Raw genomic sequence first — 15,886 nt, 5'->3', positions numbered from 1 at the left:
TATGAGATAATTTTCCAAGTATTCATTAGTAGTTTGAGTTTGCAGTCCTTTAAAAGTTCTTAGAGTTTAGCAAATTGTTATGTAAGTGAATATGAAGATTTTGATGTTAGATTTGTATATATATAAAATGTTGTGGTATGCATGTAAATCTCCCATTTTTTATGTTACATCCATTTCTCCTTTTTTTTTTTTTGAAATTCATTGCTCCTAATGGTGTTGACATGCAAATCCCTATATTGTTTTGTTGCAAGAATATTAGTAAAGTTGTCCAAAGCTATTTTAAAGGATTGTTTTCTATTAATCATTACCTGGCAGGTGATTTACAGTACACAAATAGAGTTGCTCTTATGTACAGGACAAAATCAGTTACAATACCAGAAAGTGGAGTGAATATATGCCCTTTGAAATTTAATGAATATATTCCTTGTCATGATGCATCTTATTTAACAAAGTTGCTCCCAAAACTAGATACTTCTCGAGAAGAGCAGCTTGAGAGCCATTGTCCTGAATTAGAGGACCGCTTGTTTTGCCTGGTTCCACCACCTTTTGACTATAAAATACCAATAAAATGGCCACTTAGTAGAGATTATGTTTGGCGTAGTAATGTGAATCATTCACATCTCGCTGAAGTGAAAGGAGGACAAAATTGGGTTCATGAGAAAGATAAGCTATGGTGGTTCCCTGGTGGCGGTACACATTTTAAGCATGGAGCTGCTGAGTATATTGAGAGGTATGTTTTAGCAGCTATGCATATTGTTTTTATTCAAAGTTAACATATAAATATATTGCTAATACTGTTGCTACTTTATATCTTAGCAGTTTGTGTAGATATGTTTTTTTATTCCTCAAGAGAGGTAGGACCAGTTTGTATTGTAGTTGATCTTGAAAATTTGAACTTTGATCTGTGCACTCTTATATGTAATTGGTGGTCTGAGGATAATTTAAATGAAAATACCCATGCTATTTATTTGACATGTTATCTATCTCAGCATGCGCTTGTAATTGTATTTTTCTCATTTAGGTTTTCTTAACTCTGAAATTTGATATTTACTGCTAAAAGGGTGGTTCATTGGAATCTGTCCCATCGAGAAAATCACCCTTGTATCTGGCCAACATGCTAGCTACTGAGTAACGAAAAGATTTGATATAACCATAAATATGTATAATCTACTGATTTGGACTTCTAAATAAAGTAAAATCTACTGTTCCGGACTTCTCAATAAAGTAACAGCATATGCAGAGATAGGGAAAATGGGGTTAATATTGTCTTGTAGTTAAATTTAAGAAGTATTCTTAATCATGTTTTATAGAGATAAAGGCATAATGTTCTGTTTTATGGTTGAGCTGAGATGCTAAACTTATTATGGATGTTTTGGGTGTCGTGGATTTTGGATTTGACTGAATCCTTTAATACCTATGTTGTTAGACTCCATTTTTGACCTTCCTCAGTCAACTTGAGGTGTAACTAATAGGGGTGTCAAAAATTAACCTGACCCGAAATCTGACCCGGACCCGATCAAGAAAAATCCGGATTCGGGTCAAGCCATTTGTGAAATGGGTCAGGTCCGGGTTCGGATTTCCGGCCAGTTTGAAAAAAACGGGTCGGGTTCAAGTTGACATGGAAACTCGCTAGTCAACCCGAATTGACCCGGTTAGACGCGTTCGCGTCTAGTCGCGAGTCGAATCATACAGTGAGAAGTCGCGTCATGCCAGGCTGCCAGCTGTCTTGCGCAAGGTCGGTCCAGTTGCGTCATGCCAGTCGAGTCAAATCGTTGGGTGTCACTAGTCACCCTCCGCCTCTTGACTAGTCACCGTCGGGCATCGCCGGCTCTCCACCATTCCACCCTCCGCCTTCCCGAATCCCTACCAGCCACCGTCCGGCGTTGTCATGTCGGCCTCACCGTGTCACGACCCGGCCCGATAAGCTCGCGCAGGCGAGGCGTGAACAAAGGTCAGACGGTATGTTAAATTATCTAATCACTAAAACTATCTCCATAATAATTGAAAGAGCCTCTAAAACATCAATTTGAAAACTCAATTAACATAAAACTCAAACAAATTCATAATTACCTTTCTTCTGGAGCTTCTCTACGATGATAAATATTTCCACCCCTTCTACTCATCTTTGATTAACTTAATCTTACCTGTAAAATGTTAACAACTAACATTAAGTTAAAGCTCAGTAAGTAATACACAATTCTAAACTACAGTAAACAAGGCAACTGTGTAATATGCTGGATGTCAATTTTATATGAACATAACATAAAAATGATTCATACTTAACATAACATTAAACATATCATAAGGCCATATTTTCCATTTCATTTTCATATCCATATCATTTTTCATAACTTTTTCTTTTCGTATATAATACAACCGTCACAGAAGCCACCGTCTAGTACCATATAGGTACTCCTTTACCATTTCATTTTTCATATCCTTTACCATTTTATCGTGCACGAGTACAGCGTCCCCAGCTAGTACCATTAGGGGGTGAGCTCCATCCTTTCAACATGCACATACAAGCATTCAATATACATAAGCATGTCATTTCATTCAATCTTATTTCTTATAACATATAAACCCTATAGTAAGATACCATAAAATGTACATGTAATTTTCATGATCATACATTTGACAACAATAAAGAATTTGACAACAGTAAAGGATAATGATTGCATATAACTTGAGGGTAACAAAAGTATTACTGAAATAAAGAACAGTGCATACTTACTTGAAAATTTGAAAAATTAATTTCTCCTCGCTAATTCTTCCTTCTTCGAGATTGCTTCAAAACACCTAATAGAGATAATTTCACCCTTAAAATCATTTATAAATAATTTAAATTAATGTTCTCCTTCTATTCAAAATCTAACTTAAGTTCTTCCTCTCCCTCTCTCTCCAAAAGATCACATAAAGCATATCATAATCTAAAAATTCATAATTTTATCTAATTAATTAATATTAATAAAAAATAACACTTTCTTCATCATCTAAATTAATTTAAAATAATTATATCTTCGGATTTACCTAAAACCCTAATTTTAAAATCTCATAAAATTCCTCCAAAATTTCATTTCTATCATTAAAATGCTCTTCTAAACATTACCTAACCATTCCTTAAAGAGATTTTGGAAGAAATACGTTTTTTAAGAAAAACCCTAGAATTTCTATCTCCAAAATTTCCTCAAAATTTTTCATTTTCATTGCTAAAACATTCCTCTAATCTTTCCTTAAAGTTTTCGTAAAGAAATTACAAAAGAAAACCAAAATCCTACAAAACCCTAGAAATTTCATTCTCAAATAACTTGAGATTTAGAAGGAGAAATGAAAATCTAAAGCATACCTTCTTCTTCCCTTGATCTCCTCTTCGATTTGAACTAAAATTTTCCCCGGAAGATCGTCGTCGGAGTGCCCTCACGAAGCCGCCCGTCGCCCCTTGCCCGACGTCCGTCCCTCTTGTTTCGTGCGGTTCACGCGTGAAATGAGAAAGAATGGGTTTCGGTTTGCCTATTAAGGGGAATTGGGGTTTGCTAAAAGTCAATTATGCCCTCACTTAAGAAATTTCGGTATAAGGAATAGAGAAGGGTAGTTTTGGTATTTTTAGACTTCTAAAATTAATAACTCTCTAATTAGACAAAATTATGTATAGGTTTTATATACCAAAACGATCAGAATTTCACGTAGGATTTTCTAAAATTATTTCCGTTACATTCCGTTAACGTTGAAAATTCCACTAAATTCTCATCGCGGCGCTTTGAAAAGCGTGCGAGGTCTAAAATGGCATTTTTCGGGTTTTCACACACCGCCATCGGCCTCAAGGCGTCAAGGAGGTCAAGCAGATGCTCCATCTTGACTCAAGCTATCCGCCTCACCGGTTCTGCCTCATCGCCTCAGTCTAATCATGTTCATGGGTCGGGTCAACCCGGTAACCCGCGTTGGTCGGGTTCATATTGAAAATCCTGACCCATTTAGCTAGTCGGGTCGGGTTTTGGTCAACCCATTTACACCCGGGTCAACTCGGGTTGGACCCGAACCTGACTCGTTGACCCGAATTGATACCCCTAGTAATAGAGAAGTAAAATCCAGACAAGTACATTTCTCACTAACCCCATTTCTGAACTACATTCACATGATCAAGTTAGTAGGAAATTAATCTATTCGAATTATCCCAACACAAATATATTTCGGCCATAGAATTATATCTTATGATTTCATGTTCATAAGCATGCACAATATACCTAAAATAAAGTATAGGCGCTTTACTAAAAATTTCAAATAACATTTTACATACCCAAAAGCTTTAATCTGTAACTTATTGATAAGATTTTTATCTACTCCCAAAATTGATCACCCAAAATGACTATGTACACGGGGTAGTCAAACTCTTGCCTAAAGCTCGATTAACTCCATTCTTTTTCCTGTAATACATCAACTAGTTAGCTAAATGCTTAGTGAAATACATAATCCTAATACAAGAACAATAATCAATTAACATGTATGCTGATATTTTGAACTAATATGAGAGTCATAAGCGGTACACATATAATTCGAAAAGGAAAAAATAAATAAATTGTAATGATCAAAGCATAAAACCGTGCAATTTATTTTATGAAATCTTTCATATTTTCTCTCTTGTTTTTTATTTTATTCATGTATAGTATTTTAAAAAAGTCATATGATACCTATAATCTTTAGCACGTTCATGTCCCCTCCCTTCAAGGTTGGATATAAAAATACTAAATTTTTAGAAGAGAGTCAGGCATGTCCTGTATGGTCCCTACTAAGGCTTATCTCATCTTGTCTTTCGCCTTTCCTTACTCAGGTTATTACTTGCTGACCTATCCCCCATAATGTCTTTTCTTAATAATAACCAAACTAGCATAGCAAACGTCAAGAATATCATGTAATAATACATAATAATCAAGAATCTAAAACATTGTATATTAACATAAATTCATTATGAACGCGCGATCATAAAACTGAAATTATTCTTGTTGCCAAAATTTTCATCTCATGATTAATTTGAAGAAATAGTATAAAAGTTAGATTTAAAAAAATTGTTATTTTCTGCACTGTAGATTGAGTATCTCACCTCATTTTCTAGTTTAGCAGGATGTATTTGATACCTTAGAATATCCTGAAATAGAGTTTAGGAAATAATGAAGAAAGATGCATTTCCATTCATCTGGAAATGTTCAATATCAATAAAATCTCAATAATACTTAATTAGTATCTTCGTAAGTTCAGTTTTCATAAGAAACTTTTCCGTACTAGAAACCTAGCTCTTGTTTATCCAGAAGAGTTAGAACTCAATAGTTTCCTTCTCAGCTGGGGTATAAAATTCATAATTTTTTTCTAACGATTTTGAGACCCAACACCTTAGTCTACTCTTTTCTTTTTATAGACAACCTAAATAATAACGATTTTGAAATTTATGAATAATTCCTAATTTATAAATCAATTTATGATAAATCTAAAAAAAAATAATTTTACCTCAACTGTATTTCTCTTCATTCAAACTAGATTCCTTACCTAATCCCTTGCCTCCTTCCTCTTATTCCTTCTTTTTCCTCCTCTTCCTTCACCGATTTTAGAGTTTCTGCCGCAGCAGCCCCCATGGCCCCCCTCCTCTAGAACAAAGCTTGCTCTCGGCAAGCTGCTGTTTCGATTCCAAATGCGGGCTTTGGGTGGAGGAGAAGAAGTGAAAAAGGCTTTATTTTTTCTCAAACTGTTAAATAAAATTTTCAGGTAAATCTTCTAAATAAATAGAAATGACTGAAAGAGGAATACATTCACAGAAGAAGACGATCAAATTAAGACAGGTAAAATCAAGTTTATGCATATTTTCACTTCAAATTTGTAAGTTTGTTAGTGGCTCTCTAGTTTTATGAGTGATGTTATAATTAATTGTTTATGAGTTAGTTAAAGAAATGAATTAACCATCCGACCGTTCGTTCCCGTCTTGTTAATTCGAGCATCCGGGCTGGGTCATGACATGTTAGAAACAATATGCAGAAGAGAAGATGAGAGACAAAATACTAGAATACTTCATTGCTTGAGTAGGCCGGAACTTGGACCTATAAATATGTTTACAGAGGTGAAAAAAAGGGAATAAATCAACATCTTAGCATAAAAAGAGATCTGAAAAAAAGAATATTTAAGCAGGTCTAAATACAATAGGCTGAATCTTAAAAAAACAGCCCTAAATTAGCCCTAATGCAGCGGTCTTCCACTTAGGGCCAAACCATGAGTTGTCCAAGAGGACAGCTGCAGGAAATTGCCATTTAGGCTGGTCTCCAACTGCCTAGATCACTCCAACTAGAATTCCATCAAGGTATTAGGTACCTCCTGCCCACCTTGTCACTTGTATGCTGGTTTCAATCAAGGGAAGATTCTAGGTATGGTCATTTGAGCTATTTTTTTTCCTTTTTGCAAAGATGTGGCAGTCATTCAACACATTCTAATTACAACAAATACACAGCTGTAAGACATGGTTTTCCACAGCTGTAATGCACTGCATTCCTTTCAAGCTGAGCTGCAGAAATGGCGCAGCCAGTACTACCGTATAACCATATTATAACCTGTGTATTATAGCTGTGTATTTGTCAATTCTAACAATGTGTCTTCAGCTGAAAATTAAACTTTGTATGGTAAGGTTAAATTATCATAATTTTGCTATACATGCTTCAACTTTTTTGTTTTTTTATTTTTAACATTCTTCAAGTTTCACCATCTTTTGTTTTTATCTTCTTTCACGGGAGGACACTTTATCAACTACTGCTTTTCTTTTTCACATTTTGTAGTTCTTTTTTCTTACTCCTGCATGTTTTGAATGCCTATTTTTCCCCTTTGTAGCGCATATGTTAATATTTGTGCTATTAACCTACATTATTATCATGCTATTCTCATATTTGTTTTGATTCTTTTGAATTTTAAAATTATATTTTTATTCTTATACAAATTTGAAAAATAAAGGTATAAAAGATTTACCATTTTAAGTGATTATATAAAGTATTGCCTAAAACGCTTGTTCTGATATTTTGTTTTTTGGGTTGAATGAGTTGACAATATATGTTATTTTTGTATATCTTACACTTTTTTTATTTTAATTTATTTACTATTATGATGACCATAGTCTGCTATGATGCGGGAAAATGCCTCCAAAAGATCAATCTATTACAATTTTGTATTTGAAAATTGGTGCTTTTTTGTGAAGGCGGTGACTTGCCTTTAGCCTCAACTAAATTTTTTTCTGAGCACATTAATGCCACCTTTCATCTTTACAAGTAGGCTTACAAATTTCTTGAGAGTTCCTAACTTTTACTTTTAGCGAAAGTTATATGCTCAGATCGTTTTGGATATTAATCAGTGTGGTGTTTTCTCTTTTTATCATTGCACATATCATATATGAAATAAAGTGCGGCATTATTTAGGATTAAATGAGCGTTAATTTTCTTTATCCATGGAACTAGAGGTAGAAATATTCTTTATGATTGCAAAGTTTTAATACTTTAAAACTCTGAGTTTTCATTCTCTCCTCTCTCTCTCTCTCTATCTTTTTTATTTGGCCTTTGCAGGCTTGGAAATATGACAACTAATGAAACAGGTGATTTACGTTCAGCTGGAGTTGTTCAGGTTTTGGATATTGGGTGTGGTGTTGCCAGTTTTTCGGCTTATTTACAACCTTTAGACATTCAAACAATGTCCTTCGCTCCTAAAGATGGCCATGAAAATCAGATCCAATTTGCTTTGGAGCGTGGAATTGGTGCTATGATATCTGTTTTGGCTACGAAACAGTTGCCCTTTCCTCGGCGATCTTTTGAAATGGTTCATTGCTCACGATGCCGTGTTGATTGGCATGCAAATGGTAACTTATCATTAATCTCCCTATTGAAAAATACATGTACAACAGTTTATAGGACAGTTTCTGGATGATGCAATGGATAAGTTATCATTCTTAGGATTGGTTTAAATTTGTAATGTGTGAGAAAATTGTGGAAGCTAGCTAAGATTTACTTTTTTTAATTTTTTTTATTTAACTAGATTAAAACAACTAGCATGAGGCATACTACATTTTATCTCTAGCAGTTATTCTTAATTTCATTTAGGGCTTGAGAACCAATCAATTCATTGAGATTTCTATACATAAAAAGGGAATGGTATAGTGCTATCGTTGTTGACATTATATAATCCTATATGACGTTATATAAATTTACTGCCTTTGCATATTCTTGAGCTTTGATATCAACTAATTCTACCGAACTGAGCTGCTTTTGAAGGTTAAAGTATATTTCCATAATGTATTGGCCTTTATAATTATTAACTAACTGTGATTTTATTTTTATTTAAGTTATTATTATTTGGTAATGACTCCACCCTGACATGAAGTTTATTATTTCTCCCCTCTTTTTTTCAGATGGCATACTTCTTAAAGAAGTTGACCGTCTTTTGCGACCACAGGGATATTTCGTGTACTCTGCTCCACCTGTGTATAGAAAGGATAAAGACTATCCAGTCATATGGCAAAAGTTGATTAATCTGACTACAGCTATGTGTTGGAAGCTAATTGCTCAGCAGGTCCAAACTGCCATATGGTTGAAAGAGGATAAGGATTCATGTTTGTCAGAGAATGCAAAAAAGAATCTACTGACGATATGTGAACCACTGGAGATTACAATACCACAGTGGCAAAGCCCTTTAAGTAATTGTATAACTTCAAGCGATCAATATGATTTTCGGAAGCTACCTCCCAGATCTGATCGCCTTGGGGTTTATTCAAAAATTCTTGAAAAATTAGGTCAGTGATTTCTTCATATCTTAATTTTTTTTTTTTTCAAGGGAGTGCTTGTGACATTGACTTTGGAGTTGCAGATAGAGGCATAAATCTTTTTTGATATTGCCTATTTCATGAAGGCGGTGCAATGGAAAATTCACCAGTGCCATTCATGGTCTAAAGTTAGTGTTTTTGTCATATTTCCATCAAACTTCTGTTTCCGTTTTAGTGTGAAGTTGGTTCTCTACATAACACTTTTATCATTAGTGTGCTATCTATTAACGTACTCTTGTTCTTTGGACTAATGTTTTTTCAGTGCTTTGCTGTACTTTTATGTAATAATCTTTGAGATCATTAGTACTGACCTTTTATTTCTCTGTAATTATTTCTCTTGTTTTTTGCATCCTGTTTAACACTATCGTTCTTTGTTTTTTGTTGACTTTTTGCTCATATTTCTTATACTTTTTCCCATATATCGTTCTTTCTGTTCTTTCACTAGACAAACATATACGTAAGTACCTGTTTAACTTTCTCCTAAAGTTAAAGCTTTGGAACTTCAAATGTAGTTAGATTTTTAACTTTGCCTTCTATTTTTCATGATGGTTTGCTTTTGAAACCTCCTCTAAGAGTATGTGGAAATCTTGAAATCTGGAGCATTGAAAGCCGCAGCCAACTTTTCATAAATTCAGGAATCACTTCTGGAAATTACAGATAGCAGTTTATTAATTCTAGAAATCACTCCACCTGCTGTCTTGCACAATTCTGATCATTCAATCAGCCCTCTTGCTCATATTTCTTATACATATATAGATTGGTGATTGATGATTAGTGACTTTTAAAAGTTTGGGATGCTGTTTTATTTGATTGTTTAGTTAATTTTGGAAGAGTTAATTTACCGGTGTTATTGACTTTGTATTCCAAGTACTCGGGCTAGTTCACGACACTGATGATGATGTCAATCATGATGTCTAAACACCAATACTTTAATTGGCTAAGTCGAGTCCTCTCTTTGGCATCCCGACCATTTTGGTGTATCGAGTAATAATATATCTTAACCAAGTTGTCTCCTCATTCCTCCGATTTGTTGCCTACTTGTTAGTAAATAGCAAATTTCTTCGCCACATAAACTTGTAGCCTTACTGTTTTCGTATATCAACAAACCTCGTAGATCCCAGGCTTCCTCAAAATGCTCTGCGATCATGACAACTCCGTTGTGATAGCCTCTGCAAGAGTGCTTGGGCATATAATGGTCTTGGCAGTCACACCCCACGATGACTACTTTAGGTCGACCCGAGGTGAATAGAGATGCGAACTACTAATTTTTTATATGCTATAATTTCTTAACAAGAAGAAATTAAAATTTACAAGTTTCATTAGAGCGTAAGCACTTCTCCAAAAATTTTCATTTGTTTAACTGCAATGATTCTGAAACAAATTATAATTCTTTGTATATCATGAAAATTTCATAATAGATATGCCTGAATAAGTTTTGGCTTGCAACAAAGCTATACACCTAAAATATGTAGTAGATCAAAATATGATCTTGTTTGGGTTTTGCTTCATCTTTTTCTTTACCTGAAATTACATTCAGCATAATTTTTTATAAGCTAAAAATTCAGCAAGATAAATAATTTTAATATATAATCTAAATATTAAAACATTAATTTATACTCATATATTAATCTAATGTGTTATCTGAAATCCTTAACTTAAAAAATTCTTGAATTACATCTGATTTACTTGTTAAGAAGTATTTGATTAGAAACAAAACTTTTAGCAGCACATTAGAGTTTCAAGAATTAATCATATTTCATTAAAAGTGTGCACATGTATCATTGGGTTAAATTTATCTTCATCTAATTTATTTTATTGGTTACAAATAAAGTTATTTCAGTTTTAAATATATTATGTATGCAGTAGTTTATTTGCTATTATAAGCTTGAAAGTTATATGTTGATGACCCTTTTTCCTTAATAAGGGTAACCGTTGTTGTCTGGCATATACAGGCCATCATAAATATCTTAATTTGAGTATCATTTTGCCTTCATATGGGTTCTTCTTTATTTCCCTACTTGTATTGGTGATAATATTATAACCTATCTATATACATGATCTTTATGAAGCTCATTACATTACATTTCATGTTTCTATATCTAGATGTATACATCATTTTCTCTTCTTATAACATTATGTTCGTACACTTTGAAATTTAAAATTGGCTAATGTATTTTATACTTTGATATAACTGACTTTTTTTATTGAAATTAACTTATGTACCGATCTAAGGTATCAATTTATACTCATTTATTTCAATTAAGGTTACTTCCTGACTTAAAAGGGCTTGCATTAATTGACAACGTCAATAATCAACTCTTTCATAAATTGTCTCGTTATTGACACCATTAAGCCTCTTTCATTTGCAATTAATCTAAATAATAGAAAACTCGTATGCGAGGATTTAAGCTTGCAAATACGCTGATGGATCCTTTAAACAAACTTGGAACTAAGGAAGATTCAACTCCAATTGACAAAAGGGTGATACCAAATGGTTATTAGGGAAATTTATGATATTGCTTTCCTTTTAGTGTTGTTAGTTAGCTTATGATTAATCCCACAAAGGTGAACCTTGATGTTGTATGCAGGATATTAAGAAATATTAAAAAGACACCCGATAGGGGTAATTATTCAAAAAAGGGACTAATATATGCATAAAAATCTTCATTGATGATGGTTGGGAAATATTTGCAATATTTTGTAAATCTATATCTGATTATTGTTCTTTGATGTGTGGGAAAATTTATTAGTGGAAGGTAAAAAATAATCTGTTGTTGCTTGGAGCATTGCTAGAGCAAAATTTAGGGCCATGGCATATAGAATTTGTGAAGATATATAGCTTAAATGACCTCATGAAGATTTTAAAGATTCCACCATGGAGCCAATGATGATTAGTTGTGAAAATCAAGCTTGCTATTAGCTTTGCTAATAATCTTGTTCATTATGATAGGGCTAAGCACATAGAGATTAATAGGCACTTTACAAAGCAGAAAATTGAACAAAGAATTATACAAGTTAGTTACACTCCACCAAAATATTAGACTGTTGATATCCTTACTAAAGCTCTTAATTAATTATAATTTGGCCACTTCACTTCCAAACTAGGAATGATCAGATATGTTCCTAGATTGAGGGTGAGCATGAAGAACCTCAATCTGGCCCATTGAATGACAAGTAACATTCCATAAATTTAGTAATCACTTCTGGAAACTACAACCAACAGTTTATTTATTTCAGAAATCACTCCACGTACTTTCATGCACAATTTCAGCCATACAGTAAACCCTCTAGTCTCTGTTTGCCAGCATGCAGCCCCCTACTATATCTGCTGCTAGCTGGTGCTTTTCCCTGTCGTCATCACACCACAGCTTCCTTGACCTGCTGCTATCTGCCAACCACCATTTTCAGTATTTCTTAGTGTGGAAAGAATTTAAAATCATGCATTCATTCCATACTTTTTTTTGTAATTGATTAGGTTAATTTTATTCTTATTTTTTCCTCTTTATTTATGATGCTGGTTATGGCCTAGTTTTACCTCTTAGGTTTCTTTCTATTTGAGGCTCACTAATTGGGCTATGTATCTCCTACAATTCTTGTACCACCTCCATCTATTGGAATGTGAAAAGAAATTATAACTTTTCTTTCCTATGATTTTCAACAAATAAAAGTTTTCTTCTGGTCCAATTTATTCTTTTGAAGCTTATTTGTCTGTCATATTATTAACATCACAAAATGGGCATTTCTATTATATTTCTACCTTTTTATGTTTATCGATGGTTATTGTTAATTGAATATGATTGTGTTGATCAATTGGGTTCTACTGTTGCCTTGGACGTTAGTTCAATTTGCCGTGCTCGCAGGGTTGGGGGGGGGGGGGGGGTTGTCGGGGGTTATCCTTCTGCTTGGGTTCAGGCGCTTTGCACAAATTTTTTTTTCGTGCAACGCCCTCCATTGTGTACTCTAGCGCCTCGGCGCTGTGTACTCTAGCCCCTGGTGCTATGTTTCTCAGCACGCCGGTGCTACAAAGTTTGTTGGGAGAAATGACATAGAGCATAGCGTCGCAACGCTCTAGATTGGGTGTCGCAGGATTGTGTTGTGCCCCAGTGTTACGGTTTTGAGCATCGTAGTGGCATGATGACAAAGGCTTGAGCGCCACAGTGCTCCAAGCTGGTGCCGTAGCGCTTCGAGGCAGAATGGACATTTTTCTTTCTCGTTTTTCTAAATGATGGTATCTCTTGGTGTTATTAACTTGACTTTCTCTTGTGTTTTGTGTGGGAGAACAAAGTACGAGATTAGATAATTAATGAGGGGGTGAGTGAGAAGAGAGTTATGTAATTATTTCTCTCAAATTTCATAGTGAATTTCTTGGTGTGACGTAGCTCCGTGGTTTCTTCTGGATTTTGGGTTTTTCCACGTTAAATCCTGATGTCCTTTTTTTCTGATGCATTTCTATTTTTCTTGTTTGTTTCGTCGTGGTGTTTTACTTGCGTCACCAACAGTTATATTTCCTCTATGATTTTTTTTCTATTATTAACCTGAAGCTTTGTATTACTGGAAATTATGCCTTCTATTATCTTTTGCAGTTGTCTGCTGGATGCCACTTTTGGAATTAGAGAAATTTAATTATCAAGTTTTTCTTTGACGGACATTTTTCAATTTAGATGCTAAATTTGCATGATGTCATACTCTTGAACAGGGGTTTCTCCAGAAATGTACGAACTTAACACAAAATTCTGGAAAGGGCAAGTCAGTCAGTATTGGAAACTGATTGGCATCAACACGGTGGATATCAGGAATGTTATGGATATGAATGCTTGTTATGGTGGATTTTCTGTGGCACTGAGTAACCTACCTATTTGGGTGATGAATATTGTACCAGCAACCATGAGTAATACGCTTTCTGCTATATATGACCGTGGATTAATTGGTGCTTTTCATGATTGGTGGGATGCTGTCATTTTGTTATTCAGAAAATTAATTATTATTCTGTTGATTTATCTGCTAGGTCACAAACATAATATGATGCCTTTTGTAAGATATGCTAGGTTACTTACGGTTTGCCTCCTGTTACAGGTGTAACCCTTTCTCTACCTACCCCCGCACATATGATCTGTTGCATGCATATCATCTTTTGTCTCACTATCAATCTGGTGAGAGAAGTTGCTCAATAGAAGATATTCTTCTGGAGATGGATCGTATCATCCGTCCTCAGGTTCTGCGTTTTCTAACTTTTTTCTCTAATTGTTAGAATTTATAGAATTTAAGAGGGAAAAATATGCTTCACGTTATTATATAAAATTATCCCTATTTTATAGATCTATACAAGATATCTTAATAAAGAAACAATAACTACAAAATTATGCATAATTGCCTCAATATAATCCTTCCTAAATTAGCCACCCAAATATAGAAGGAGACTGGCGTGATCCAGATGAGCCTCTCATGAATTCCCATATGACCGTGGGATCTAGTGGCTAGAGACGACTCAGATTTTGACACTCCTCAAGCTGGAGAATATTGATCTGTCATTCCCAGCTTGCTAATTAGTCGCAAAATGGTAGATTTAACAAGTCGCTCGGTGCACCATAGAGTCCTCTCTATTTGATCAAAACTTTGGAAGGAATTAGCTTCAGACATTGTGACAATGACAAATGATAGCGATGGATGCTATATCAATTAGGTTTGCAAGGTGTGGGGTAGCAATGAAGGCTGTGTTGAATAGTAGCCTTCAAGATATTAGAAATGGCAATAGCAGGGCGCGGCTAACTTGGTTTCAGTAACAATAAATGACAAGCTGGTAGAATGAGTAGAGAATTCAAGTGAAATATTGAGGGAATAAAGGGAAGATAAAGTTGAGAGGAGATAAATAAAAGCTTCAAAACGAGACAGGCTGAGAAAATGAAAGAATGGCTTCACAACTAGAAATGAGGGAGATGAATTATTCCAACCTGGGGTACAAGAATTTTTTTTAATTCCATTCTCAACCATTTGAATTACATGGCCGTGGACATTATTTATAATTATAGGCCATATTAAAAAATATAGAACTACTCTAATTATGTGAAAAAATCATAATTTTTTCTAAATGGAAAAATATCTCTTTGACCACTGATAATTAATTAAAGACGAATAAAGACAATGAATTAAACATGATGCATTAAAAAATAGTGACTGAACTGACAATTCAATGACTCATGATTAGGGTTTAAGATGGACGACTTGCTCCGCAGAACTTTATCTCACCCTTTGCTCTATCCCTCATATATGATGCTAGCAATCTCCAAAAGCTGCATGAGCAATTGCTTGAGTATTTTTTATTAATCGAAATTTCTTTCCGTTAATGTGGAATTCTGAGGATTATTTGTGATGAATTTTTATTCTTATACAAAGTGATGATTTTAATTCTAATGTAGTATTAATTTTATCTGCACAAATTTAAAACACATTGTTTAGAGATTCAGTGGATAAGTTTCTGAGAGGACTTACTTTTGTAGGGCTATATCATTATTCGAGACGAAGATTCACTTGTGTTGAGAATAAAAGGCATTGCTCCTAAGTTCCTGTGGGATGTCAGCTTGCATATGCTAGAAAATGAGGATAAGAAAATGGAACTGGTCTTAATATGCAGGAAAAAGTTCTGGACTATTGTTTGAGGTAATATGTGTCCTGCTGTTTTTCTCTGGTAATTTATATGCTTAACATTTATTTACTTTATTTTTGGTGTGTAAATTGAACGAATTTATGTTTTGTTCTATGTTCTTTTGGTGCTGTAGTTCCATGAAACAGAGATAAGATTATGGTGTTTAGTAATCAAAGTGCACTGCTATTCCAACTGCTTTCATATTCTTCATCATCAGCATTGTGTTCCTAATGCAACTTTTGCATTTCCATAACTTATTCTAAAAAAGCCGTGGAATAATAATTACATTAAAGTCAGATAACTAGCTGTTTATTTATTTTTTTTAAAGCAACCAATTAAAAAGTTGAACTTTATTTGAGGAGAAATTTTACGAATAATTATGGTAAAAATTTGTATTAATGAGTTTAATATTAAAA

The 15,886-nt window shown here is 34.1% G+C and overlaps 1 protein-coding gene across 5 annotated transcripts in view; it reads left to right on the top strand.

Moving 5' to 3' along the window:
• LOC110092513 (probable methyltransferase PMT7) overlaps positions 1-15,886 on the top strand; it is a 62,944-nt gene that overhangs the window by 23,861 nt on the left and 23,197 nt on the right. For 2 of the 5 annotated variants that reach the window (XM_028696014.1, XM_020817097.2), the window contains 6 exons: positions 316-730; positions 7,581-7,870; positions 8,420-8,800; positions 13,527-13,773; positions 13,904-14,042; positions 15,325-15,484. In XM_028696014.1, coding sequence (XP_028551847.1) covers positions 348-730; positions 7,581-7,870; positions 8,420-8,800; positions 13,527-13,773; positions 13,904-14,042; positions 15,325-15,483 — 1,599 coding nt within the window. In that variant the 5' untranslated portion in view covers positions 316-347 and the 3' untranslated portion in view covers position 15,484. Of the gene's footprint in view, positions 1-315; positions 731-7,580; positions 7,871-8,419; positions 8,801-13,526; positions 13,774-13,903; positions 14,043-15,324; positions 15,485-15,886 lie in introns of those variants that run through there. The other 3 variants (XM_020817115.2, XM_028696015.1, XM_020817124.2) reach the window with 3 other exon arrangements.

This window comes from Dendrobium catenatum, unplaced genomic scaffold (assembly GCF_001605985.2).
Source record: "Dendrobium catenatum unplaced genomic scaffold, ASM160598v2 fragScaff_scaffold_716, whole genome shotgun sequence".
Lineage (NCBI taxonomy): Eukaryota > Viridiplantae > Streptophyta > Magnoliopsida > Asparagales > Orchidaceae > Dendrobium > Dendrobium catenatum.
This window is presented reverse-complemented; position numbering and strand designations above follow the sequence as displayed.